The 27,348-nt window shown below is 45.8% G+C and overlaps 1 protein-coding gene across 2 annotated transcripts; it reads left to right on the top strand.

The window, feature by feature from the left end:
* The first annotated feature begins 355 nt into the window (after positions 1–355).
* On the top strand, positions 356–27,348 carry BFAR (bifunctional apoptosis regulator). 2 transcript variants are annotated; one of them, XM_032836262.1, is made up of 8 exons: positions 356–426; positions 13,734–14,070; positions 15,438–15,642; positions 16,473–16,642; positions 18,853–18,997; positions 22,695–22,868; positions 24,305–24,507; positions 26,017–27,348. In XM_032836262.1, exons 2-8 carry the CDS (start codon positions 13,808–13,810, stop codon positions 26,207–26,209), a joined length of 1,353 nt encoding a protein of 450 aa, XP_032692153.1. In that variant the 5' UTR covers positions 356–426; positions 13,734–13,807; the 3' UTR covers positions 26,210–27,348. The 2 variants fall into 2 exon arrangements, with proteins under 2 accessions (XP_032692153.1, XP_032692154.1); XM_032836263.1 differs by lacking the exon at positions 356–426 and adding an exon at positions 4,263–4,317.

Here is a 27,348-nt window from a genome sequence, read left to right as displayed (position 1 = left end):
ACAAAACAAAACAAAACATATATGGGGACCGCAGTGAGATCTTATAATACTGAGTTTCTGGGTAAAACTGTTTTCTCCCGACACAGAAACAGCCTAGCGGGACAGCCAAACTCCGAAACCAGCCTTACCCTCAGGCTGTAACTCGGGGGTTCTAAGTCTGGCCCCGGAGAGTAAAGGGCGGGACCAGAGGTGGCACGCAGGCGCCGAAATCCTCGGCCCGGGCGTGGCCGCTCTAGGCAGCGGGGAGGTCGTGGGGTTGAGAGGGTTGAAAGAGTGCTGTTTCTCCTCTATGGTCGCAGGCCGGGGGCTCGCTTCTCCGCAGTCAGTCCTTAGTTACTTCCGGGAGTGAAGCGAACGCCTTCTCTTCTGCTTCCGCGGGGTCCGGGAGGCGGCGGGCGGCCAGGTGGGCCGGGAAGGAGCCGAGTGGTAAGCCCCAGCGTGGCGGGGGAGGGAATGGGGGAGGCCCGGGCTCGATTTCGGGGCTGCGTGTGGAAGACGGCTATGGGAGACGGGTCGGAGGAGGTGCGCTGGGCTCCTCACCCGGGCCCGGGTCGTGGGCATCCGCGGTCCCGGCCACTAGGCGCGGACCCCCGGGTGGCCAACTCCCCCAGTCCCTTCACGAGAGCACCACGTCGGCATGGCGGGTCGCCGGGTCTCGCCTGCGTCCCCTCGGGGGTCAGGGTCAGAGCCGGCGACTCCAGGACCTCCCGGGGCGCGAGGGAGGGAGCATCGGCTTCCATACACTGTGGAGGAGGGGGGACTTAGGGACGCCCACCCCGCAGGAGCCCCTGCCGCAGCCTCTGGCGGCGCGTCCGGAATTGATCAGGATCCTGATAGACTGAACTTCGGGTCTGATGGGCGAGGTAGTTCCTGCCCTACAGCGAAGCGATTGCTCCCGTTATAAAATAGGGTAACAGATGCGCACAAAAGGGAAAGTGAAACCCCAAAAGTCTCACTGGGGTTAAGCTAGAACCCAGCTCTTGTGGTTCCGAGCTCACGGCTCCTAATGGAAACTTGTGCAAAAGGGAGTTTTCTTTAAAAGAAAAAAATAAAAAGGGGTACATGGGACTTAGATTGTGTCTAACTGAGGATCTTTGGCGGGGCAGGAGGCCCTGTCATTACCCAGGGCGGCTTGCCCCCACCCCCCAACTTTGGTGGCGGGGGAAAAAGAGCCCAGACGCTGTCATGCCCTCAGCTGTCGCCGTTGGGTCCTCCCCGCTAAAGCCCATTGGTCGGTCCTTTGGAGGGTGGTCTTGATGTCATCCTCGGAAAGGCCAATAGGAAGAAGCTTTACTCTCTTCCCGGGGCACATCCCAGAGCCGGCGCAGAGCGCACGTGCGGATTTAGGTTGTTTGGTTTGTTCTTGTGAGGGCTGTTTTGTAAACAGCCAGTCTAGGTGTCTGATGGGTTCCGCATTTCGCCGCCTGTCTCCATAAACATGTGGGGAAAACTGTGTGCTCTAGTGCTCGACGCTGACACTACTAACGTGGCTGGAGCTCAGTATGTGCAACTATTAGTAAGTCTTACTATTCAGTAGACTCTTTGAGTACCTATGGACAGAGTTTGTCATTTAAACCTCCTTCAGAGCAGATACTGAACTTATGAATGGGAATTAAGAGGCTCAGGAAGAATAAATGTGAACCGTTTGGAACCCACATCTCTCTATGCCTAAGAACATACCTTTTTAAGTATACAAGACTCTCCGTGGAAATTACAGCCTGGGAGGTGAAGAAACACACACAAATGAATGTTATGTTAATGCACAGAGGCAGAAAGGGTTGATTTGAGTGTGAGGAGAGTTACTCATTAAAGACTTTCAAGTGCCAGGGGATTTGGATCTTGTCATTTGAAACCTTCGACCCAGTGATGGTGTGGAACTGCATTACAGATGACCCGAACAGTGTGATACAGGAAAATGCCCAAGGAGCAGGAATTAAGAGATGGGACCAAAGTGTCATCTGTGACTAGATGAGTAGTAGGAGATAGTTATCATAATAGTAATAGCTAACATTTATGTTGCACTTTTGTGCAGGGCACTATTCTGAGTGCCATGCGTATGTCCTTTTAATACTATCAGCACCCCTTTCAGTAATGTGGTATTAATATCCCCATTTTACAGATGAGGAAATTAAGGCACGGAGATTAAGTGACTTGCTGGAGGTCACACTGTGAATTTGTGGAGCTGGGATTTAAAACCAGTCAATCTGGCTCCAGTCTTTGTGCTTTTTTTTTTTTTTAAAGATTTTATTTATTTATTTGACAGAGAGAGACAGAGATCACAAGCAGGCAGAGAGGCAGGCAGAGAAGGGGGGGAAGCAGGCTCCCCGCTGAGCGGAGAGCCCGATGTGGGGCTCAATCCCAGGACCCTGAGATCATGACCCAAGCCGAAGGCAGAGGCTTAACCCACAGAGCCACCCAGGTGCCCTTTGTGCTCTAATTAAAAAGTTGTGTTTGGGCTCCTGGCTGGCTCAGTCTACAGAGCATGGGACTCTTAATCTCAGGGTCAAGAGTTCAAGCCCCACCATGGTCATGGAGCCTGCTTTAAGGAAAAAAAAAAAAAGTCATTAAAAAGTCGCATTGGTTTGTTGGCAGGACATAAAGATTCTTAAATGATAAGCTCAGAACTATGAGCTTGAGTTTTGATTTGGGCACTGGTCAGAGGAGAGATTGGAGAGAAGAGGAAATGAGATTGGAAGTGTTATTTAAACTTTATTTTGCTCACACCTTACCCATACCTTGTCTGAAGTATATATTTAGGTATATGCATTTATTTATTAGTATGTAACAGCTCTCTAGTCCCCAACTTCTGTGTGCATAAGACTCTCCTAAGGAATTTGTTTAAAATACATGTTCCTGGACCTCTCTCTCAGTTATCCTTATTCAGGTTCACCAAACTTCTGGATGTTTTTTCAGAAGTTCTAAAGAAATTACTACCATAGGAGTCAGACACATGTTGATTTGATTTCCTTCTAAAATATCCAGAACCTGTCTTTGTGCCAGCTACTTCAGGAATGATGAGAGAATTCTGTAGCTTGATACCTGATCTTGAGCTCAGGATTTGATGGGAGGGAAAGACTACTCAAACTGATAATTGAAGTATGCTCACTAAGCAGGTTTTTTTTTTAAATCATGTTATTAGACTTCTATGGCTTTTAACACAGGACAGGTCATTGAGTATATGCCACATAACACAAACAAAAGCGTCTCATGGAAAGCCAGGACACCTGTCAGTATGTTCTCTTGCCCAGCACCACTCACGAGCAGTAAATCATGCAGCCTCCGCGTCCAGGCAGCAAGTCAGCCTCCTGTGAGCTAGCTAGCTACCTTTCCCCTAGTAATTTCTGACTCCTTCCAAAAAGAAAATCTTCTGGATGAGAGTTGATATGGTAAGAGCCCAGAAATGCTTCTCTTGTAGTAATGAACGCCAGTTTCTGCAGCCTGCAAGAAATGCACATAATACTCTCTTTTTATTGCCGTTTCTGCCCCTGGCCTGCTTCCATTTGGACACATTTCTTTTTATTTCATAGTCAGTAGATGTGTGCAGTCACTCTCTTTGCGTTTAAAATGTCTATAGTATTCTGCCAGTGTTTATAGTGTGTCCCCAGAAGCACACCTGTTTCTTTCTTTCTTTTTTTTAAGTTTGTTTATTTACTTAAGTGATCTCTACACCCAGCATGGGGCTGGAACTCATGATCCTGAAATCTGGAGTCACATGCTCTTCTGACTGAGCAAGCCAGCGCCCCTCTCACCCTATTTCTCTTGTGACTGTTCCTGCTTATTTATCTCATGGAAACTCAAGCTCACCCTAACAGCCATAAGCTGGAGTTGATGTTCCAAAATGCAGTGTTGTCATACCCTAGTTTATTTCCCTCAGTTTGGACTTCTCAGCTTCATAGTAGCTGCATAAAGGAGCAAATTAGTCCTTTGAACCATTAACCATTACTGACTACTTCGTTGGACTAATGTAGTATTATGAGGTCAGGCTTTAACTCAGACCATGTTTCAGCACCTGGCTCTGCCCTATGTTAATGAGGCCTCCATTTTCTCATCTGTAAAATGGAGATGAGAGTAATAGTTATCTCATAGGATTACCTTTCACATTGTAGGGACTCAGTAAATATTAGCAGTTGTCATTATTCTCTGTTGCCACATAACATGTAATGAGAAGAAATAAATAGCCTAAGTAAAGGCCCATATGAAGCCAGAATGTTTGTATTCTTGCATTGAAACATCTTTGCTAAGAAATGATTGAGATCTTATTTTCAGGCTGGAATTCCAATAAATTAGCCCTCCAAAGGATTATTCTTAAAATGTTAGGTATGTACTATCGTTAGAACATTTTGTTGAATAAAGAGGTAGTTATCTACCATGGAACAAAGCAGTTTGGAGATTATAACTTTTTAAAGATTTTATTTATTTATTTATTTGTCAGAGAAAGAGAGAGAGCAAATGCAGGTAGAGGCAGAGAAGCAGGCTCCCTGCTGAGCAAGGAGCCCGATGTGGGACTCAATCCTAGGACCCTGGGATCATGACCTGAGCCAAAAGCAGTAGCTTAACTGACTGAGCCATCCAGGCGTCCCTGAAGATTATAACTTTTAAGAAGTTAACAGTCATTAATGTGAAATCTTTATAAGCTAAGGGGAAAAATTCTCCACTTAAACTCAGAATTAATGGCTTCTTTTTTGATAAATCCAATGCAAATTACTGTATTAATTGCTGTTGGGGTGAATAAGGAATCCAGTAGGTGACACCAGTAATGTCAGCTCCTCTAGATGAAGCCACAGATGAGTACTTGAGCAAATCAAACAATTGCCCCTCCGTGGGAGCAGTAGCCAAGTTCCTTGCAGGTTCTTTAATCACTCAGAATAATTGGGAGATTGTTTATATCCCAGCCCTTTTTCTTCCTTCATTGATTTTTCAGGCAACTATAGCATGTCGGTTAGGTATTTCTTAGGGGAAACATAGAAAAGGTTACAGTGATAGAGATCTTGCAATTGCCCAAGTCAACAGACTGTGATCACTGTATCCTATCAGTTGTGCCAACAGACCAAGGCCATGGACATTTTAGAAAAGGTCAACTATATAGTTTGTTCATGTCATATTTTACATATTCATGTTTTCCAAAACTTTCTGCCATTTCTTGACACTGAAATTTTAGAGATGGTATTTTCCTCAGGAAGTAATAGCTTTGCAAGTGTTTTAAAAGTTCCATTGGTGAGCGCACCTGGGTGGCTCAGGTCATGATATCAGGGTCCTGGGATCGAGTCCCGCATCGGGCTCTCTGCTCAGCGGGGAGCCTGCTTCCCTCTCTCTCTGCCTGCCTCTCTGCCCACTTGTGATCTGTCTCTGTCAAATAAATAAATAATTTTTTTTTAAAAAGTTCCATTGGTGAGATGTCAGAACAAGTTGTTGATTATATGGCATGAGCCTGGGGACAACTTTTGAGATTCCTCCTCACCTACACGGTATGAGAAGTGTCACACACCTGGATGGGGAAGAAGAGACCATGCCACTTCCTGACGGTGCACGGGAGAAGCATGAGGCACAAACAAATCAGCTGCAAGAGAAGGGGAGCAGGGGATGACAGTAGAAAAGACTGTCGCCCCGAACAACTCCTCAGTCCCGTATTTTTTAGATATAGACAGTAATCAGCAAAGGAGCCGAGAAAGGCTATACATTAATCATATGCTTTGTAGATAAACAAGAAGGAATAGGGGTTATACATTGATTATAAGTCATAGATAAGCAAGAAGAAAAGCAGAATAGGTCTGGTCAAGCAGTATAAAATTTATAGTTGAGCAAGCCCCTTCAAAGGGCACATCTAATTAGCCACAGGTGCTCTCCGGGGAAGGGGGGATAACCTGAAAATGTCCCGCCCTTAGCCGTCGGGGCATCCCCAGCTGCTCAGCTTCAAGGACACATACCGTACTCTCCTGCAGAGGCCTGTTGCCAGTACATGTTTTTCTTAAGGCCGTATCTAAACATGCTTGATGGCTAATACGATTTCTTGTAAGTTATATTTTAAGTAACACATTGTTCTGAGGGACAGTTATAAGACCACATTTACCAAACACTTCCTGCGTGCTGCTGCTTATGTGTGTCTCCTTAATGCTTAGGACAGCTTTGTGAGGTTGGTGGTGGTGACCCCATTCCTTACGTATGCTAACGGGAGACTTAGAGAGAATGACTAATTTTCCCACAATCCCATAGCTCATAAATAGTGAAGCTGCGACTCAGAACCTGTCTTCTGATTTTAAAACCAAAGTGTTCTGTTAAATGGTGCAAATAAATGTTAACTCTTCTTTTTTTTTTTTTTTAAGATTTTACTTATTTATTTGACAGAGAGAGAGATCACAAGTAGGCAGAGAGGCAGGCAGAGAGAGAGAGGGAAGCAGGCTCCCTGCTGAGCAGAGAGCCCGATGTGGGATTCAATCCCAGGACCCTGACGTCATGACCTGAGCCAAAGGCAGAGGCTTAACCCACTGAGCCACCCAGGTGCCCCTAAACATTAGCTCTTATGAGAAAAAGGAAATTACACTGTTTCTTAGCACCAGGAAATAAATACCCCCAAAATATTAAACCAGGTGTCTTAAAGGCCTGTACTAAATATTTGATACACAGATGAGCCCAAAAGCTCTCACTGCATTCATTTTGACCTTGGTCTCTGAGGGTATGATGAGAATAAAGCCAACTTGGAATTTTTAGACTTGCCCTCAGATTTATCCAGAGACTTTCACCTATGGAATCTATTGAACAGGGATATCTAGCCTCTGATTGTAAAACAGAGTAGAAGCAGTAATTTAGAAGAGGTTATGGAAGACCTCAGAGGCACTTTCTCAGCAACGATGATAAACAACCCGCCAAGAGACAGGGAAGCTGTTTGCTTATAGAACTCCTTAAGCTTGCTAGCCTAAGACCAGTTAACCTAGAAACCTCATGTGCTCATCCATAGACTCTGAAGGCATCAATGACGGGAGAGGTCATGAAATCACAGATAATTCACACAAATATGCCTTAGGTCAGGAAGTAAACAGAAATGAGGAAAACAGATGGGTGGGAGTAGCAAACCTGAGCAGACATGCCCTATCTGAAGGGTGCAGCTACCGAGTTACTCAGCTCAGGCTGAGTCTTGTAACTCCGTATGACATCCCAGTCTTGCCAGGTCCTCTGACGTTTTTCAGCAGAAGCCAGGAGTCTGGATTTTTAGGTGAAATCATAATTTTTTTTTTTTTTTGAACACTGGTACTAAAGTCAAGAGAAGGGAGAGAGGTGCAGGAAGGAAAAAGACGATAAGGGAGAAGGAGCCAACACCCTGTGAAAGCCTGTCCAAAGGCCAGATGTCACCACAGTGGAGTGGTGGCTGCCCACGTGGAGAGGGTTCCAGGACACAGAGAGTGGAAGCTCATGGCAGGAATACTGCCTTACCTTGGAAAGGCTCACCTGGGTTCATTAGAACCACTCCAGGAAGCAGAGGGCTGTAGAACATTTAAAAAGTCTTTATCCTGGGGGTGGCTCAGTTGGTTAAGTGTCCAACTCTTGATTTCAGCTCAGGCCGTGATCTCAGGGTTGTGAGATCAAGCCCCACTTCAGGCTCTTGTGCTCAGCAGGGAACCTACTTGAGATTCTCTCCTTCTCCCTCTGCTCCTGTTTGTATTCTCTCTCTCTCTCTCTCTCTCAGATAAATCTTTAATGGGGCGCCTGGGTGGTTAGGCATCTACCTTCAGTTCAGGTCATGATCCCGGGGTCCTGGGATTGAGTCCCATGTTGGGCTCCTTGCTCAGCAGGGAGTCTGCTTCTCCCTCTACCTCTGCCCACTGCTCATGCTCTCTCTCTCTCTCAAATAAATAAATAAAATCTTTTATATATATATATATAAATATATATGCTATACGCTTAATATATACGCTTAACCGACTGAGCCACCCAGATGCCCCTGACCCATTGGCCTTTTAAAACTAGAAGGTAAAAGATGGTCCTTACCTTACCAGCTCTGAAAGTTTATTTCTCACGAGAGAAAACAAACCACACAGTGGCATCTAAAATGTATTTTTAAGTCATATTTTGAAAAGCTGAAATGGCCACTAACTTGGTCTTAAGATTATCTTTAACAAACTAGGAACTGCACAGACTTTGATTACCATGGAATCATAGTAATCGCTATAGGAATAATGCTAGTTTCAGCATTAGTTTGCCCTCAATTCAAAACGTGAAAGCTGACAGAGAAAGAGTATACATTTTAACCAAAGTTCCTTGATCTTTTGCTATTTCTGTCTATCTGCTTTTGGGTTATTTTAATGAGGGAAAGCAGCACTTTCAGAGGAAGAAGTACCTCTTAAGTGATAAAATGTGGTTCAGACACTAAAGTCCCAAGCTGTGGGGCCACACCCCTCCTGCCATGACCATGATTAAAGGCCTCTTTGAGAAAACCAGTGTTCTTGAGGATGTTTTGGGATGTTCTCTGTAAAGTCGGCCCACAGCAGGCGCTGAGAGGGTTTTGCTGGCTCTTTTTTTTTTTTTTAAACATTTTATTTATTTATTTGACAGAGACAGTGAGAGAGGGAACAGAAGCAGGGGAAGTGGGAGAGGGAGAAGCAGACTCCCTGCTGAGCAGGGAGCCTGATGCAGGGCTGGGTTCCAAGACACCAGGACGTAACCTGTGCTGAAGGCAGACACTTAACAACTGAGCCACCCAGGTGCCCTGGGTTTCCTGGCTCTTTCTGAGTTCCTTCACAAGTAAGCATTAGAATGTCCCTGTCGCCTACTGTCTTCTCTCCCTGTCTCTGAGGCTCCAGAGAGGACTGGGGGAGGAGATCCATTCCACTGTCCACCCCCTGTGCCCTGTTCCCAGGGATACACTTTGGTTTGTGTTTAAGCGTCACATGAAGTGACAGGTGTTAATTACCTAGTTCAGAATTAAGGGGGAAGAACGCCTGAGTTTGGAAAAGTCTGCAAAACTGCAAACAGAGACAAGTTTGAAATGACAGGTTGAATACCACAGAATTGAAGAGTACAGCCAGCCTCTGAGGCTGAGTCATTCTGAAGAGCTGTGGTTTCTGAATAAAAATTTGGGTCTTGGGGCGCCTGGGTGGCTCAGTCGATTAAGCGTCTGCCTTTGGCTCGGTCATGATCCTAGAGTCCTGGGATCGAGCCCTGCATTGGGCTCCCTGCTCAGCAGAGAGCCTGCTTCTCTCTCCCCTTCTGCCTCTACCCCCCACTCATGGGCATTTGCTCTCTCTCTCTTAGATAAACAAATAATATCTTTTAGAAAATAAATAAAAGAGAAGTGCCTGGGTGGCTGAGTCATTAAGTATCTGCCTTCGGCTTAGGTCATGATCTCAGGGTCCTGGGATTGAGCCCTGCATGGGGCTCCCTGCTTAGCAGGAAGCCTTCTTCTCCCTCTCCCACTTCCCCCGCTTCTGTTCCCTCTCTCACTGTGTCTCTCTCTCTGTGAAATAAATAAATAAAATCTTTTAAAAAATTGTTTTAAAAACAAATAAATAAAAGGCTAATTGGTAAGAAATGAATTTCAATACATATTGTCATTTCTCTGCAAATTACTCTGAAATGAATATGCTTGGCCTCATTCTTAACTCCCAGCTACAGTTTTGTGTCTCCAGCTGCTTACTAGACAATTCTACTTGCAAGTCTTATCACCTCAAACTTAAGTTTTCTAAAATTCCACTTCTTTCTAAGATTGGCCCCATGTGCTCACAGTGACCCATTTCTATCACAGTACCTTTCTTCCTAGCTCTGACACATAGGCAGCATCTTTGATCATTCCTTCTCTCTAGTCATCAGAGCCCATAAATTATTTTCTTTTTTCTTAAAGATTTTATTATTTTTTTTAAATTTATTTGACAGAAAGATCACAAGTAGGTAGAGAGAGGGGGAAGCAGGCTCCTCGCCGAGCAGAGAGCCAGATGCGGGACTCGATCCCAGGACCCTGAGATCATGACCTGAGCCGAAGGCAGAGGCTTAACCCACTGAGCCACCCAGGTGCCCCATAAATTATTTTCTAAACATCTCTCAGCTACATTGATCCTTTATCACCTGTCATTCCTTTGCTGTTTTCATTTTTTGTCACCTTCGTCCCAGAAGTGGTAAACATTTTATTTCTAAGCTATCCTAGTCTGGCCCTCCTTCCTTAGGGGATTTATCATCCTTAAGCACAGCTTTGCTGATCTCGTTGCCCCAGAAACCTTTATGTGTTCCTGTTGGCCCACCTGTCATTAACTAGGCACATAAGACCCGGAATCAGACCTGTAGCTCTGGGTCACTTGCTGCTCCCCATGGAGACTCTGACAGCAGTGCCCAAGTCAGGTTCTTTTCTGACCTCCTGCCCAGTCCTCACTGGGAGCCTCAGGATCTTTCCTCTGACCCTGAATCCAGATGAGATCCTAAATGTACGTAAAGGGCCTACCCAATGCCCAGCTCGCAGGAGAGGCTCAATAAATAGCAGTGGTTCGGGGGACCTGGGTGGCTCTGTTGGTTAAGCGTCTACCTTTGGCTCAGGTCATGATCTCAGGCATCTGAGATTGAGCCCTATGTCAGGCTCCTTGCTTGGCAGGAGTCTGCTTGTCCCTCTCCATCTGCCCCTCCACACCCCCACGCATGCGCTCAATCCCTCTCTCTCAAATAAGTAAAACCTTTAAATAATAATAATAAGCAAATAAATAAATAGCAGCGGATCAATTATTATTTCCTGGGATAATGTTCTCATGGCAGTTGTTTAATCAGCACTAGCCAGATAAAGGAACTACTTTATCACAATGATTCCTTTTTCTAGAAAACTGGATAAGATCTCCCACTTCCTTAACAACTTGAAGAGACAGCCCAAAGGAAAGCACTTAGGTATTTTTTTAATGTTTCTCAAAATACAAATAATAAATATGACTGATTATCAGAAATTATTTAATTTGTCATTAAGAATATTTATTTGAATTCTTCCAAAAAGAACAGTTTTGGGGTTTTTTTAAGATTTTATTTTTAAGTAACCTCTACATTCAGCATGGGGCTCTAATTCACAACCCCGAGATCGAGAGTCATATGCTACACCAACTGAGCCAGCCAGGCGCCCCCCAAAAAAAGTTTGGGCCTCTACAGAAGTTGTTCCCCTGTTTACTGTTACTTATTATTATGAATAGCATATTAGTTTAATTACTATATTTAAAAATTTTATACGTTATATTTAATCTTCTAACTTTATCTTTACTTAATTATCTTTTTAATACTGATGAGGAATCTCTATTCCACTTTAACACTGAGTTTGAAATTCAGTTGTGTTTATTCTTTGAGTTGAAAGGGAAAAGATCTGAAGCGGATTCTGCCCTGAGCACCAACTGTCGCTGGGTTCGGTCTTGGGACCTGAGATCACGACCTGAGCAGAAACCAGGAGTCAGTCGCTCCACTGACTGAACTACCCAGGTGCCCCCAGATTTGCTTAAAATCTAGTGCTCTGTGTAAGTATTATGCATCACTCTGTAAAACGTGATACAGTTCCAGGCCCCTGGGTAACTTAATCACTTGGGCATCCAGCTCTGGGTTTTGGCTCATGTCATGATCTCAGGGTCCTGGGATCGAGCCCCACATCGGGCTCTCTGCTCAGCGGGGAGCCTGCTTCCCCCTCTTTCTGCCTCTGCTTGCCTCTCTGCCTACTTGTGATTTCTCTTTCTCTCTCTCTCTCTCTCTTTTTTTTTTAATTTTATTTATTTGCTTGGCAGGCAGAGATCACAAGGAGGCAGAGAGGCAGGCAGAGAGAGAGAGGAGGAAGCAGGCTCCCTGCGGAGCAGAGAGCCTGATGTGGGGCTCCATCCCAGGATCCTGGGATCATGACCTGAGCCGAAGGCAGAGGCTTTAACCCACTGAGCCACCCAGGCGCCCCGTGATTTCTCTCTCTGTCAAATAAATAAATAAAAATCTTTTAAAAAATCATAAAAATAAAAATAAATAAATAAAATAAGTAAAAGGCGATATAGGCTGTATTTGACTTTTTTTTTTTTTTAAGATTTTATTTATTTATTTGACAGAGAGAGAGCTCACAAGTAGACAGAGGCAGGCAGAGAGAGAGGAGGGGAAGCAGGCTCCCTGCTGAGCAGAGAGCCCGATGCAGGGCTCGATGCAGGGCTCGATGCAGGGCTCGATCCCAGGACCCTGGGATCATGACCTGAGCCGAAGGCAGAGGCTTTAACCCACTGAGCCACCCAGGCGCCCCTCATGGCTGTATTTGAAAAGCAGGTGAATTGCTACTTTACTTGGTTTACTTACCACATGCCAGACTCTGGACAAGGCACTTCACTTGCATTTTCATGTTTTATTCTTAAACCTTCTCCGTGGGGCTAAATGCTATTACCACCCCCACTTCAACACGAGGAAGCTGAGTCTCCAAGAAGTCCAGTCCCCGCAGCTAGTGAATGGCAGAGGGCGCAAGGCAGCCCTGCCCTGGAGCCAGTTTCCTAACCACTGCACCCCGGAAAGTGGGAAGAGCCCTCTCTGCGTAACCACTGTGGGTGATTGACTTCCTTTGTCTTCACAATAGCCAGGTGGAGAAACCCTTACCCGCCAGCATCTCTACTGTTGTAATGCTAGGGACAGCGTGAATAATCATTTCCTCAGCCCCTGTTGACACCTTACACCATCCTTGCCACTTTACTTTCAGTCTCTGATGCTCACAAGAAGCCTTGAAGTTTTCTGTTAACCACCATTTCACCACTGAGAACACAGGGCTCAGAGAGCTCAAGTAACTTAAACATAGTCACAGAGCACATGATCAAAGAGCTGGAATTCTACCTCCGTGGTGTTCTGCGCCATACTGCCTCTCCATTAAACAATCTCCTAAGATCCACATAAGGAAGAGAAGAGCATGGTCCTTTGCTCTTTGCTTATCGGCAACATTAGCATGTTCCTGTGGCGCCAAATTGGCCAAGTCCAGAGGGTGTGACGTTTTCAGACTGATATGGATTGAACCCCAGGGGAGTTGACATGACACAGGGCATTTAGGAAAACAAGGGTTCACTCACCATTTTGGTACTGTATCTGTGGGAGCCTCTGCAATCACATGTTTATGAAATGATTACCTAGCAAGAAGGCAGATTTTTTTTTTTTTTTATAAAAAAAGTCTTTATTTACCTGAAGGACATGTGTTTTGGCCAACTCCAGACATTTTACTAACCCAAAAAAGCTGTTGTTTTTTAATCATACATGTGAAAGGACTTGAGAAACTCAATTGGGAAAACTGAGGCCAGAGGAATTACATTTTTCTAAGTAAGTTAGTGGAAGAGAAGGGTCTAGAACTCCCCACCGCCCCCAAGTCCATCAAACTTTCCACTGCATTGTTTCACTTCACCTGATTTTCAGAAGTATGACAGAGCAGAAAGAAATTCAGCGACGGTTTATTTGGTTTATAGAATGTGAATTTTTAGACATTATATTGGTTACCTTTAAAAATTGGCTTTGGGGCGCCTGGGTGGCTCAGTGGATTAAAGCCTCTGCCTTTGGCTGAGGTCATGATCTCAGGGTCCTGGGATGGAGCCCCACATCGGGCTCTCTGCTCGGCGGGGAGCCTGCTTCCCGCTCGCTCTCTCTCTCTCTCTCTCTCTGCCTACTTGTGATCTCTCTCTGTCAAATAAATTTTTTAAAAAATGTTTTAAAAATTAGCTTTAATAGAATGGCAGTAATCTCAAACACCTGCTAAACTAGTTGTCCTAGTTCTGTTTTTGTCTTTTTTTTTTTTCTAGATTTAATGATGCTCTGTAACATTTTTCTAAGTCTGAAGCTTTCTGTGCCTGTGGATCTCAGAATTTGCTAAGAGATGGAGGAGCCTCCACACAACGATCTGAGCACAATGACCCATGAGAATGGTGACCCCCTCCAGAGCACCAGCCCTCAGATTTCCGTTAGTGAATTTTCTTGCCACTGCTGCTACGACATCCTGGTTAACCCCACCACCTTGAACTGTGGGCATAGCTTCTGCCGGCACTGCCTAGCTTTATGGTGGGCCTCTTCAAAGAAAACAGAGTGTCCGGAATGCAGAGAAAAATGGGAAGGTTTCCCCAAAGTCAATATTCTCCTCAGGTAATGCTCAGTCCATATCAGTGGTGCATCCACTTGCACAGTGTGTTTTCTCTTCATGGGAGCGGCCATGTTTGAGGGGGCCAGACGCGCAGAGCCGCCCCCCCGCCGCCGCTGTGGTCGTCCTAGATCTAGAACGATGTGAGTCAGGGGGCTCAAGGACTGCAGATCCCTTCCTCACAGGGGACCATGACCGGTTACTGTTTATCATAAAGGGGAAAAAAAAATTCTGAGTATCAGACCATTGCTTATAATCCTTTGTCATGTAACACTTTTTATTGATTTGTTTCCACCAAGGACACCCTAGGTCTAACAGAGAAAGTGGTATAACTGCACAGTTCTGTACAAATCAATATGATGCTAATTTTCTTCATCTTTGACTAAACTCTGTTCCAGTGTTCATATCAGTAGCGGTAGCTTCTCATGCATAGTCTTGTAAACAAATGGTAAAGCCTTTCAGATGGTAGGTTCTTTTCTGCTTCTGCCCATAATATTTATAATGTACCTGTGAGGTCTTTGAGGATAAAATCCTTGTTCTCCTTCTCTTGCCTTCTTGCTACCAACAGAGTACCAGAAAGTTCCTTGAAAACATTAACCTAACATTCTCTTTTTCATCGGCAATACATTTACAGACACTTTGCTCTCACCTGTCAGCCTGGTTTACCTGAAGGTTGATCTTAAACTGTAGGAAGATTCTCCGATTATGTGTAATTAAAAATGGGGAGCCCTTTAGTAGGACTTAATGGTCTTCCTCTTACTACTCAACTCCACGTGTTTTCTTTTTTATGAATTAATTTTTAATAACATAAGCAATACATAGATACCTTCAATTGTTTATATTCTTTTTAAGAATAAATTAGAGTTATTACTGATAAAGTTAAATAAAGACCCCTTTGACCTCTCCTTCCCCATTTTGCCATCCTTCCTTTCTTTTTTCCCCAGAGTCATTTCAGTTATGACTTAGTTATGATATCCTTCAGATTTTTAAAAATATTTTTATACATATGTGTGCCAGTAGGAAATGCAAACATTTCCTCACATCAGTGGTGGTTCTACAGTTTACTATTTTCATTCAACAATATGTATGTCTTAAACTTATCCACCTAGATACAAGTGATACCTAGTAAATTCATTTTTAAAACCATGTAGCATTCCATTCTGTGAATAGACCACGTTTTTATTTGACTATTTCTCTAACCACGAACCTGTAAGTTGTTTCTCATTTTTTGCTGTTACCAGCCTTCTTATCCATTCTTCTAAAGTGCTTGTATATTATCAAATATCGGCTGTTAGTTTGATTTTAGCCTCTAGATATTATAAGATTTAGACAAACAACTGTGTGACTTTTTTTTTTTTACTATTCTCCATAGGGATGCCATTGAAAAATTATTTCCTGATGCCATTAAAAAGCGACATGAAGACATTCACCAGAATAATGACATAGTCCAGAGTCTTGCAGCCTTTCAGAAATACGGGCACGATCAGGTTCCTTTAGCTCGGAACACAGGCCGAGCGAATCCACAGAGAGGTGGGGGATTCTTCTCCGGGGTGCTCACCGCTTTAACTGGTGTGGCAGTAAGTTTATCAGTGTGTTTCTCCGCGCCCCCCAGGCCCCCACAGTTTCCACTGAAGTCAATCCCGTTGAAATTGATGGCGTACCTCGTGCGATGATTCAGTGCATGCATCGAGATCAGCCGGGTCACGTGATTCTTCGGGGCTGCTGCGTCCAGGCGTAGTCCCCCTCACATTCAGAGCTCAGTTATTGTTAGCTTTGTTCCATTTCATGCTCTTCATAACCTCTGCAGTAGCCACCGTTATTACTCTCATTTTATCTCTTTATTTCTTTTTATTATTATTATCGTTATTTTTCACATAAGCTCCATGCCCAGCATGGGGCTTGAAGTCATGACCCCGAGAGCAAGAGTCACCTGCTCTACTGACTGAGCCAGCCAGGTGCCCCTGTTGTTCCCATTTTAGAGGTGAAGAGACCAATGCAGGAAGGTGTTAGAGCTGGGATGCAAGACCATGTCTACCTTGCTGGTCCAGGCTCAAGCACGGCACTTTACTAACATCCCATGGAGAGACCATCTTCTTTTCAGTTCCATGCTACAACAATTTAAAAGTTACACATTTTCCAGCAAAAAGAGCACATGATAAGTCCATTATCTCGGCCAAGATGTTGGGGTCAAGGGTGCAGTGCTGAGTTCTGTTCCCTCATGTCCTCACCCCCAGCAGTGAGTGCTGCCCCACACCAAGAGTTCTGCTCCCTGGCTCTCTTTGCTTCCTCATACTGGCGTGGCATCATTCCCTTCATGCTCAGCCCCTTCCCTCCCCTGCCCCACACTGAGATGGAGAAGCCGTCCTCCTGACCTTTCTGTATGTTACGGGCCCTCCCTCTTCTCCAGGTGGTCCTGCTCGTGTACCACTGGAGCAGCAGGGAATCTGAGCACGACCTCCTGGTCCACAAGGCTGTGGCCAAGTGGACAGCAGAAGAAGTTGTCCTCTGGCTGGAGCAGCTGGGCCCGTGGGCCTCTCTCTACAGAGACAGGTTTTTAGCGGAAAGAGTAAATGGAAGGTGAGAAGCAAGATATTTGGACATTTTTTTTAAGCTGCTTTATTGAGATGTAATCCACAGACTATAAAATTCACCTATCCAAAGTATGCAACTCATGGTATTCAGTACCTGCATGGATGGCTGCAGCCGTCACCCCAGTCTAGTTTTAGAACATTTCATCACCCCCAAAAGAAAGGTCTTCCTCTTGCCAGCAGTCCTCAAAATGCCCGCCTCCTTCCCCGGCGACCACCATTCTCCTTGCTGTCTCGATGGATTTGCCTGTTTAGACTATTTTGTATAAATGGAACCAGACAATATTCATGACCTTTTAGTTCTGGCTTTTTCCCCTCACAGAGTATTTTCAAGGTTTATCCAAGTTGTCATAGGTGTCCATACTTTGTGCATTTTTATGGCTGAGTAATATTCCAGTTTGCGCCTGACCTGCATTTTGTGTGTCCATCCTTCCACGGCTGGACACTTGGGTTGGCTCCATTTGGGGGCTGTTACGAGCAGTGCCGCTGTGATCCTCGGTGTACGGGTTTTTGTGTAGACCTGCCCTTTCAGTACTCTCTTGGAGTGGAATTGCTGGGTCATGAAGTAACCCCTTCTGTTTAACTTTCTGAGGAGCTGCCAAATTGTTTTTCTTTTTTTTTTTTTTTTTTTTTTTTTTAAGATTTTATTTATTTGTCAGAGAGGGAGAGAGAGCAAGCACAGGCAGACAGAATGGCAGGCAGAGGCAGAGGGAGAAACAGGCAGGCTCCCTGACGAGCAAGGAGCCCGATGTGGGACTCGATCCCAGGACGCTGGGATCATGACCTGAGCTGAAGGCAGCTGCTTAACCAACTGAGCCACCCAGGCGTCCCGCCAAATTGTTTTTCCAAAGCAGCTAAGCCATTTTATGTAATGATATTTTGTTTGTTGCTTTTTTATTATAAGAGAAGCAGGTATTTACTACATCCTTAAAAATAAGGATGTAGAACTAGAAGGTATCGGAAGTAAAATAGCATCAGAATTCTACTCCTTGGGGAAAACCTCTGTTTGTCATCTTTCTGGACATCTTCCCAGATTTTTTTCCCATGTTTATAGAGAGGTACACATAAAGGTGTATTATTTACTTGTCTAAACTGAAAATATAATTATACCAAGCAGACCTGTGTTTATATATGTGTATATATATATGCATGTGTGTGTATATACCGGAGTCTGTTTAACTGATCTCTACCAGAACAGATCTGAGTGGTTTCCTTTTTCCCGTTCCAGGCAATTCCAAGCAATGTTGTAGGAAATGCTCTGATACAGGGAACTCCCACAATCAATTGGCAGCCTGTGGGGAGGCCTGCCTCTTGCCCATCAGCATATCCCCTCGCCCTCAACCCCTTCCAGAGCACTGTCCATCTTTATTGGAGTCTTTCCTTCCCCGGAGGGACTGTGTAGGGATAGTACTTAGCTCACCACGAAGTGCTAAGAGGGGCCACAATCTGCTTGTCCTGGACAGCCGTCTACTCACTGCCCTCTGAAACTGGGTTTTCAGTGCTTGACCCTCCTTTGGGAAAACCAAATGCTCCCACTTGAATCATCTGTTTTTTGTAAGAATTAGCGCCTCTCCCCAATTGTGGTTAAAAAAAATTTTTTTCCCTACCTACTGAATACATGTTTGCGTAATTGCCTTCCTTCCAGAAGATAGATTCCTAGAACTAGAATTTCTGGGTCAAAGCACATAAACCTTTCCAACTTTGATAAATGTTTCCAAATTCCCCACGAAATCACTACCCCCAAACAGCTACTCTCAAAATCAGAACATTTTATTGGATTTCTTTCCAATTTTTTTTTTTCCCCATAGATACACATTTTGAAAATCAGGGCAGTATGTGAGAGGTCAGCCTATGTATTGGGCGGGGGGGCAGGAATCAGAGATGAGGTGCCAAAGAGACCAGACTGTGCCTTGACTGAGCCACTATATTCCTCCAAGCCATTTTTTCAGCCACAAAACGGCCATCATGCCACATACTGGGCAGAATTATTAAATGGATCAGTGATGACTTGTGCAGGTGGTTTCAGAGTCACTAAGCTTTCAGTGGTTTGCTGTTACTACTGTTGTGTCCTATACTAAGTGTCTTAGCTTACTCAAGGCTAAAGCATTTGTGCTGATAGGATGTAAGACTGACTGTGAGTTTGCCTCCAGTACATAATCTCAAAAGCAATCTCCCCCTGCTGCTCCCCCTCCCCGACAGGTTGCTTTTAACCCTGACAGAGGAAGAATTTTCGAGGGCGCCATATACCATAGAAAACAGCAGCCACAGAAGAGCCATCCTCCTGGAACTGGAGCGTGTCAAAGCCCTAGGTGTGAAGCCTCCTCAAAATCTCTGGGAATATAAGGTGAACTCTTAATTTTTTTTAATCCAGAAAAATACAGAGAATAGCCTCTCTCTCATTGGCATGCCCACTGCTTAGGAAAACATCACAGCCACCCCTCAACCCCCCAGCTCCCCACCCTCCTGCCGCTGAGCCGGGGGTCCTTACTGGGCACGTTCCCCTACCTGTGTCGGGGGTTGCGTATGCAGGCACAAGGAGCATTGTTTCACGGGTCCCTCACCTTCACGGAAGGGCCATGAACCGAGCGTGTCCTTCTGCAAGTAGCTTTTACCTCTCTGGCCCCAGTTCACTCACTTTCTCTTTCAAGCATATGCTCGTTGAGGCCTTGTGCTGTCAGTGAACCTGGGGTTCTTTCCATGTTCGCTGTTAGACACAGTGCTGCTCTGGAAATTCTTTGGACGTTCTTATGCTTGATGTTACATACTGAGGAACGGGCTTGCTAGCTCCCAGGCAGTACACATCTCCAGACGTACGAGCTGCAGATAAACCATTCTTCACCGTGCCTGCACCACAGAGAGGATTTCAGCAAATACTGGACCGTAAAACTAACACGTTTTACTATAAAATAGACTTAGAGCCTAAAAAAGGCAGCATGGAGAAAAGTAATTACAAATGGCCCCTAAGTCCACGGGGAAAGAATTCTCACTCATAATTAAAGAAGCGCAGACTGAGGTAAGCAGATGGTGTCGTTTTCACCCGTCTGGTCTTGTCAGGGATAAGAGCATCATAATCAAAGGAAAGAGACACTCGTGTGTTCTGTGCATCCTAAATCTGGTGCGGTCTCCGTGGAGAGGAGTTTATCAATAACTATTAAAATTTAAACCACACCTATCTTGTGACCTGTGGCGTCACTTCTTTGCGCTTAGAGCACAGGCAGCCTGGTCTGGGGGTCAAGGGCAGGACGGCCACGCTCCTCACTGGGCTCCTCCAGGGCACGCTGGATGTGGACCAGCAGCAGGCACCTGGGCTCCATGTGCCCATCTCCTCAGTAAGTGACTTCATAGAGTCATAGTGAGAACTGCTCTGAATCCCCAAACATCGTTCAAGGAGACCCTTACCACCACATCTTTGGTAATAGCAGCACGTGGAAAACCAGTGAAGCTGGTTAAGTGAGGACAGGTTAAGTGAGGAGGGCACAGCCGTACGTGCAGCCATTACAGAAGAAGGTAGGAGGTGGGGACTCTGGGTGTCCCAGTAAGGAACAGAGCCCAGGTCACACTGTTAACTGCAAATACAGAAAAGCGCATTGGAAAATAGGCACAATTTGTATGTATCTTTATGTTTGCCTATGCAGAGAATACACAGACTGTTAAAGTTTTCGTTTTCATTCTGGGGATTGATACTTGGACAGAAGGGAGAATTTTATTTGTCAATACATTTCTGTGCCATTTGGAATACGTTGTGTTGACCATGTACACATAGTATTTTAAAACTAAAAAAACACTCGTTTCAGAATTTTTGAAGAATGGGCATAGAGATAGAAGATTTGTTGCTTTTTGCATTACTGCTGACCCTTTATTTAAAATACATAAAAGTAATCTTACTATTAACCCAAGCAAATGGGAACGCAATTCTGGACCCAGGCAGAATCTTATCAGTTGGCTCCTTCAGATCTTCAAGGCTGCCAGCACCCACACCTCCCCGCTCCCCGGGTTTGGCCATTTGACAGTTCTCCAAGGTGATAAGATTCTTCCAGCCCTAGTGTCCGGGTGCATTTTCTGTTCTCAGTAGACATGGGAGAAACAGCTCCCCGTTGAAGTGCTCTCATCATAACGAGGGTGGTGGCTTTTCCTTCCTTCCTGATAGGAAGTAGCCAAGCATGCGCACTGGCTCAGCACTCACACTGACCCCAGACCCACAAATAGGTCACCTGCTCATCTCCCTCTCTCTTGTACTAACCGTGATGTGGCTGGCCATACTCTTGACTTTATTTCCGGGACCATTTCTCCTTTAGATCTTGAATGCTCGACAAGAACAGTACTGGCCCCAAGGCAATTGGTTGGTGGAGGCGGTGAAGAATTTAAAAAGTCTTAAATAGTTTGTGATTTGTGACCCCCTCCAACAGACCACAGTGCAAAAACAGGTGTATAGTTTATCTGTGGTATTCACATTTCATGGGGAGGCAGGATTATGAAAAAAAGAAAAAAATGTTTTTAAAAGTCTCCTTAAAAGGGGATAATAAAAAAAAAAACCAGGTTGGGAAACATTTTTGAATGATGAATTACATGTCTCTTTCTCACCTACGTTAGGCTGCAGTGATATTTACTATGGAAAATTTCAAACATACGTAAGAGTAGGATGACGGTACAGAACTGCCAAGTACCCTTACCAGCTGCAGCAACTTACAGTCATGTTTATTTCCGTGATCCCCCCACCTACTCCCTCCCCTGACTTTTGAAAATCTAAGATACCTTATTTTTCTTAGGTAAATATTTCATTGCGAATCTCTAAAAAGTAAAGACTCCTTTAGAAACAAAACTGGGGACATCTGGGTGGGTCAGTCACTTAAGCATTCTGTCTTCAGCCCAGGTCGTGATCCCAGGGTCCTGGATCGAGTTCCGTGTCTGGGGCCCCCAGCTCAGCAGGGAGTCGGTGTCTCCCTCTCCCCTTCCTCCCCCCCACCCCCCAACTCATGCTCTCTCTCACTCTCTGTCTCCCAAATAAATAAATACAATCTTTTTTTAAACTTTAAAAAAAAAAAAAACTAAATTCCCTGATATCGAATAACTTGTCAGTATTTAAATGTACTGCATACTTTTTTCTTCTAGTCCATTTGTTCGAAGCAAGGTCTACATTTGGTTATCGTGTCTCTCAAGTCTCTTGTAGTGTGTGGATTCTCCCTCCCTCTTTTCGTTACCTGCATTTATTTGTTTATGAAAACGAGATAGTTTTGGCTGTAGTTTCCCCACATCTTGAATTTGGCTGATTGTCTCTCTGTGGTGTCACCTGACAGGTTCTGCTGTCTCCTGCATATCCCATAATCCAGTAGTTAAATCTGGAAGCTTGCATTGGTTTAGGTATTTGACAAGACTGCTTCCTATGTGGTGGCATCTTCTTCCATCAAGAGGCTCATGATATCTGATTGTTTCTTTCTGACGGTGGCCGCCACCATGATCATTGATTCTTTACTTGCAAAACGGTGATACTGTGATTCTCTCATTTCTTAATTTTTTTTATTGAGAGAGAGAAAGCACACGGTAGGGGCAGGGGGCAGAGGGGGAGAGAGGAAGAATCACAGCAGACTCCCCACTGAGCGTGAAGCCCGATGCAGGAGCTCGATCTCACAACCTTGAGATCGGGACCTGAGCTGAAACCAAGAGTTAGATGCTTAACCAACTGAACCACCCAGGTGCCTCTAAAGTGAACATTTTTAAGGCTCTTTAATATGGTTTACAAAATTATTTTCCAGAAAGGTTGGGTTTTACTGGCAGTGCCTAGGAGTGTGTATCTCAGCTCCCCACAACCCCTCCTACAAAAGCCATGGAGGAACACTGGGTCTTTATTAAATGTAGCCCAACGTACTGATACTTGGACTCTTCTTGCCATCCATCCATCCATCCATCCATCCATCCATCCATCCATTGTGAAAACTACACAAGAAAGGCTGATGGCAAAGGGCGTGAGACTGTTGAAGGAGCACAACTGGGGAGCCGGCCGCCTCTGTTGTAACGGGGCCCTGTACCCGCCTTGTCCTCTGCAGGCTGTGAACCCAGGCAGGTCCCTGTTCCTGCTGTATGCCCTCAAGAGCTCCCCAAGACTCGGTCTGCTGTACCTCTATCTATTTGACTACAAGGACACCTTCCTACCCTTTATCCACACCATCTGCCCGCTGCAAGAAGACAGTTCTGGGGAGGACATCATCACCAGGCTTCTGGTAGGTCTGCAGGGCGCCTTGAATGGAATTACTCTGCCACCCCTCAGTGTGGTCTGGAATTACAGACGGGACTGTAGCTGTCATGGAAGAGCCAACAGCACCCCGCCTTCGTTTTTTTCTTGCAAGGAGAAACCCTGTAAGAGAACATAAAGCAGACCCTCCCCACTTCCAGAAGCTGGTTTTATTTCCTGCATTACACAGCAAGAGGGGCTACCTTCTGGACCTGAAATATTTAGGGGGGAAGAAACAGCATTGCTTTTGTTCTAAAAGAAGATAGCCTAGGTCTGGATTGCCCGAGGGTTAGATCTGCGGACCTCCCAGCTTGGCCACCTGTCTGTCAAGAGAATCCCCAAAGGATGATGGTTTATCCTCCCACAGGGCAGGGTAAGCATCCGTCCCAGTGGCCTCAGGAAAGTAAGCCTCATCCACCTCGGTGATGGGAGTTGGCACAGGCCCCTGGCAGGGATAGTTGCCCACCTTGGCTATCGTGTCTTCAGTTTGATCCACGGAGTCCTCCAGAATGGCGGGTGGATCCCACTCAGTGATTTCTGTGTATCTGGTTGGTCATTTCAGGTGATGTCCTTCGCATTCCTGCCCTTGGGGCAGTCCCTTTGATCTGTTGAAATCAAAAGTCACATGGTTCTAGGAATCGTCATGTGATCCAGACCCATAAATATTAAAACAGGATTCCTAAATCTCCAAAGACCCTTTTTAAAGTACTTGTCAAGCATCTCCCTAACTGACTTGAGCCTTGGATGTAGTTTAAAGCCTGCTGATAAGCCGCTATGCATAGTGTTTATCTCATTATCCCGTTTCCTGCTGTTACCTGTCCTCGCTGCACTGCAAGCCAGAGACCTCCCTACCGTTCCATTCTAACAAGCCCCAGCAACCCCTGCCCACTCAGCATACTCACTTTCTTCTTGCAATATGTAGTTTCTGTAAGCCTTCTGGATGCCTCCATGAGTTGTTTAAATACTCTGGTTAATTGTTTGCTAATATCTGTAGTTAGGGCTTTTTATTTTCCCCAAAATTACTTTTTCAAAGTGTATGTTTAATTTTCCCAGGATCTGTTATCATTCCAAGGCAGCTAAGATGTCAGATTTAGAAAATTGTCTGAGTTACCCATGCAGTGAGGAAGAAATTTAAAAACTGTCCTAATTTCAATTCATTGCAACCTCGTTATTTATAACTCATGCTTAGATTTTTTACTTCCGGGTTTCCCCTGCATTCCATACATGTGAAGCATCTGTCTTCAGCTTCTTTGATAACATTTGTCCGGTGTAAGATTAGTTATTATAAGGTGAGCTGATGGTTGGAAATTTCCTGTTATGTTGTTGGGTATGTGGGTGTTTTCATAAATGTAAAGTTTTCTGTAAAAGTCAATCCTCACAATTTTTTTTGTGTCCACTTGTGCTTATTTTTATGTTATTTTAAAGGATCTTAGAGAGCCCACATGGAAACAGTGGAGAGAATTCCTTGTCAAGTACTCCTTCCTTCCGTACCAGCTGATTGCCGAATTTGCTTGGGACTGGCTGGAGGTCCATTACTGGACGTCACGGTTTCTCATCGTCAATGCCATGTTACTCTCGGTTCTGGAATTATTCTCCTTTTGGAGGATCTGGTCAAGAAGTGAACTGAAGTAAGTGTGTTTTTAGGTTGGAGATGGCTGGAACAGCGGGCACTGAGAAAGACTTTTACCAAGTGGTGGAAGGGTCCTCTTTGAAGTAGTAGGTGAACGTGAAACACTCCTTGGGCCCCGGTTTAGAAACACTGCTTAAAGCAGCAATTAGGAAACGGTCCTCATGTTTGGGGGTGGGGAAGTTTTCGTGGTGCTCACTATTCAAGAGTGTCTCCATGTGTTTTATCCCCATGAAATAACACACCATGTACTTCTGGGGGTGGAGGTGTGCATGAAGGACCATAGTAAGGAATACGTAAGTGAGAGGAAGAGGGTACTTTATGGAAAGGGCACAGTAGTAGAGCATAAAGAGATCTGGTGAGGAATTCGTGGTCCTGAGTTCTAATCCTGCCACTGATCAGGACAGTAATCGCTTCTTGGGATTAATGCATGAAATGAGAGCCCTGGGCTAGCCATTCAGAGTCGGGACTCTTGGTTGCCTGTGATCGAAACCAGCCTGAATTGGCTTTCCCAAAAAGAGAAAGACCCCACCAAGACTTCCTGCACGGCTGGACCCAGAGACCTAAACGCTGTCATCAGGACTCACCCTCTCCCTCTCGCAGCCCTGCTCTCAGCTCTGTTGATCACCCTCAGGCAGCTCTCTCTCCGCGCGGGGCCCATGGTCACTCCGGGCATGGATCGGAGCAGCTTAGTGACCCCGCTGGAGGGAGCACACTTCTTTCCCCGCAGCACTTACAGTCTCGGGGCTCCCGCTCCTTAGCTCTGACGGGCCCCGCCTGGGTCCCATGCCCAACCGGACCCATCACCAGTGCCAGGGTATGCCCTCGCCCCCCAGCCAGGGGCTGCTTCAGCTCCACCGAGACCACGTGGAAGAGACAGGGGCAGGAGGCACTGGAAGGAAAGCTCAGAACGTGTTTCCAGGAGAAGGGGGGGCGGGTGGCTTCTGGGCAGGCAGAAGAAACACAGCCGCACGCCAACATCCTTACAGCTTTAAACATCCCATGACTCACAGAGTTCTTGGCCTCGTCAGTCAGTAACAGCCCTCTAAATAGTCCCCAAACCTGACAGGAACCTCCTGTTGATATATTCAGGCTCACAGTTCATTGACACCCCCCCCCCCCCCCACTCCCAGCCCCTAGCTCTCTGCTGGGCGCTGCAGATGTTTTGGTAAAGAAGACAGACAGTCTGGACTCTGCAGCCTACAACCTCACAGAGAAAACACGGACGTTAAACACATACAAGTGTGACCCAGCACCCAAGCAGGTGGGGCTGTCCTGGGGGCGGGGGTGGGGAGGGTCCTCCCCCGCTGTGGGGACCAGGGCCAGGCACAAGCCCCATCCTGGGAGCTGAGGATGCTTGGTCAGGCAGAGGCGCGCCTCGGGCAGCAGGGCCAGGAAGGAAGCCGCCAGGCTCCGCGCTGCGGGGAGGCCCGGGGCCCAAGCCCTTTGGCACCGTCGTTAGAAACGGCATCACGACTCCACCTCTCAGATGCTTCTCTTCTTTTCACAGGACCGTGCCTCAGAGGATGTGGAACCATTTTTGGAAAGTATCAACACAGGGGCTTTTTGTGGCCATGTTCTGGCCCCTCATTCCTCAGTTTGTTTGCAACTGTTTATTTTACTGGGCCCTGTACTTCAACCCAATTATTAACATCGATCTCGTGGTCAAGGAAGTCCGACGGCTGGAAACCCAGGTGTTGTGACTGGCACTGCCCAGGCCCTGGGGGACTCTTCTGGCCTCCTTGACATCGGAGCACTGATGCTTGAGCAGGAGGGGGGGGGCGGGCAGACTTCCTATTTCTACGCCTCGTGAACAAGGTGCTGCTTTGTCTGTCAGAGGCTCCAACCAGGTCCTCTCTCCCTCTGCCTTTGGCATCATGGCAGTAGGGACTGACAGCCCAGAGCTCGGCCGACACAGCGGCAGCACCTCCCAGCCAGCCACCCTCCTCACGGAGACCAGGGAGGCCCGGTCCACCGCGGCTCTCAAGGACCTGGGTCCCCAGAGGATGCAGTGTGGTGACAGCAGAAGGCTGCTGCGTCGGTGATCCCACTGGACAGAGGTTCCCAGCGCGAGTTGCAGCCTAGGGCTGAGCTGGAGACCTGGCTTGTTGGGGCCAGGCCTGTCCCCTAAGGCGAATTTAGGGAAAAAACTAGGAGAAGATTTTGTCATAGGCATAGACAGTTGCACATGAACAATACAGAGGAAAAGCCCACATCTGATGGACGATTCTGTATTATGAAAGAGTTGCTAGAAGGTTTGTCAGAGTGAAGCATCTAAAAGGATTCCATGTGAGACCACACTGTCATCAGATTTTCCACGTATAATCGCTACGAGTTTGGATTCCTGACTCGGGGCTGGGGATTGAGTAGGATGTCAGGCAATAACGGAGAGTAATTCACGTGGGGCTGAGCTGCCTCGGTGCCACTTACAATGATTGTTGTGGGGTTGGTTTGTTTTGTTTTCGGGAATTTAATATCCAGGATAATCCTTTTGTTCAAGGAAACGTTTTGTACATTGACCTCGCACTGTATGATCTTACTGTCCTGTTCTGATGTATAAAACAGCAAGTATAATTACACCAAGTGCTGTCATTGTAAATACGAATGAGATGAAGCAGGGCCTTTTCTTTCCTTCCAGTGTAAAGATAGCAGGTGTGGACGGGAGCCGCCCGGAGATCGGCCCCGCAGAGGTAAGCTTGCGCCCAGTGTTGTTTGATGACTCTATGAACCCTTCATTTATCCTTTGGACCTTTGGAAGATTTCCCTCAAACTTTGCACCCGAAAGTTTGAAGCAATCACTTGAAAGCAAAATAAAGGTTTTTATATAGATAAAAGTGCTACC

This window comes from Lontra canadensis, unplaced genomic scaffold (assembly GCF_010015895.1).
Source record: "Lontra canadensis isolate GAN:19392208 unplaced genomic scaffold, GSC_riverotter_1.0 scaffold91, whole genome shotgun sequence".
Lineage (NCBI taxonomy): Eukaryota > Metazoa > Chordata > Mammalia > Carnivora > Mustelidae > Lontra > Lontra canadensis.
This window is presented reverse-complemented; position numbering and strand designations above follow the sequence as displayed.

Excerpts from the sequence above, each read along its gene's own strand:
- BFAR (XM_032836262.1), top strand. The coding sequence starts at position 13,808 with ATGGAGGAGCCTCCACACAACGATCTGAGCACAATGACCCATGAGAAT. Across the intron at positions 14,071-15,437 it reads AAAGTCAATATTCTCCTCAG|GGATGCCATTGAAAAATTAT; the intron begins GTAATGCTCAGT and ends TATTCTCCATAG. Across the intron at positions 18,998-22,694 it reads AAAATCTCTGGGAATATAAG|GCTGTGAACCCAGGCAGGTC; the intron begins GTGAACTCTTAA and ends TGTCCTCTGCAG.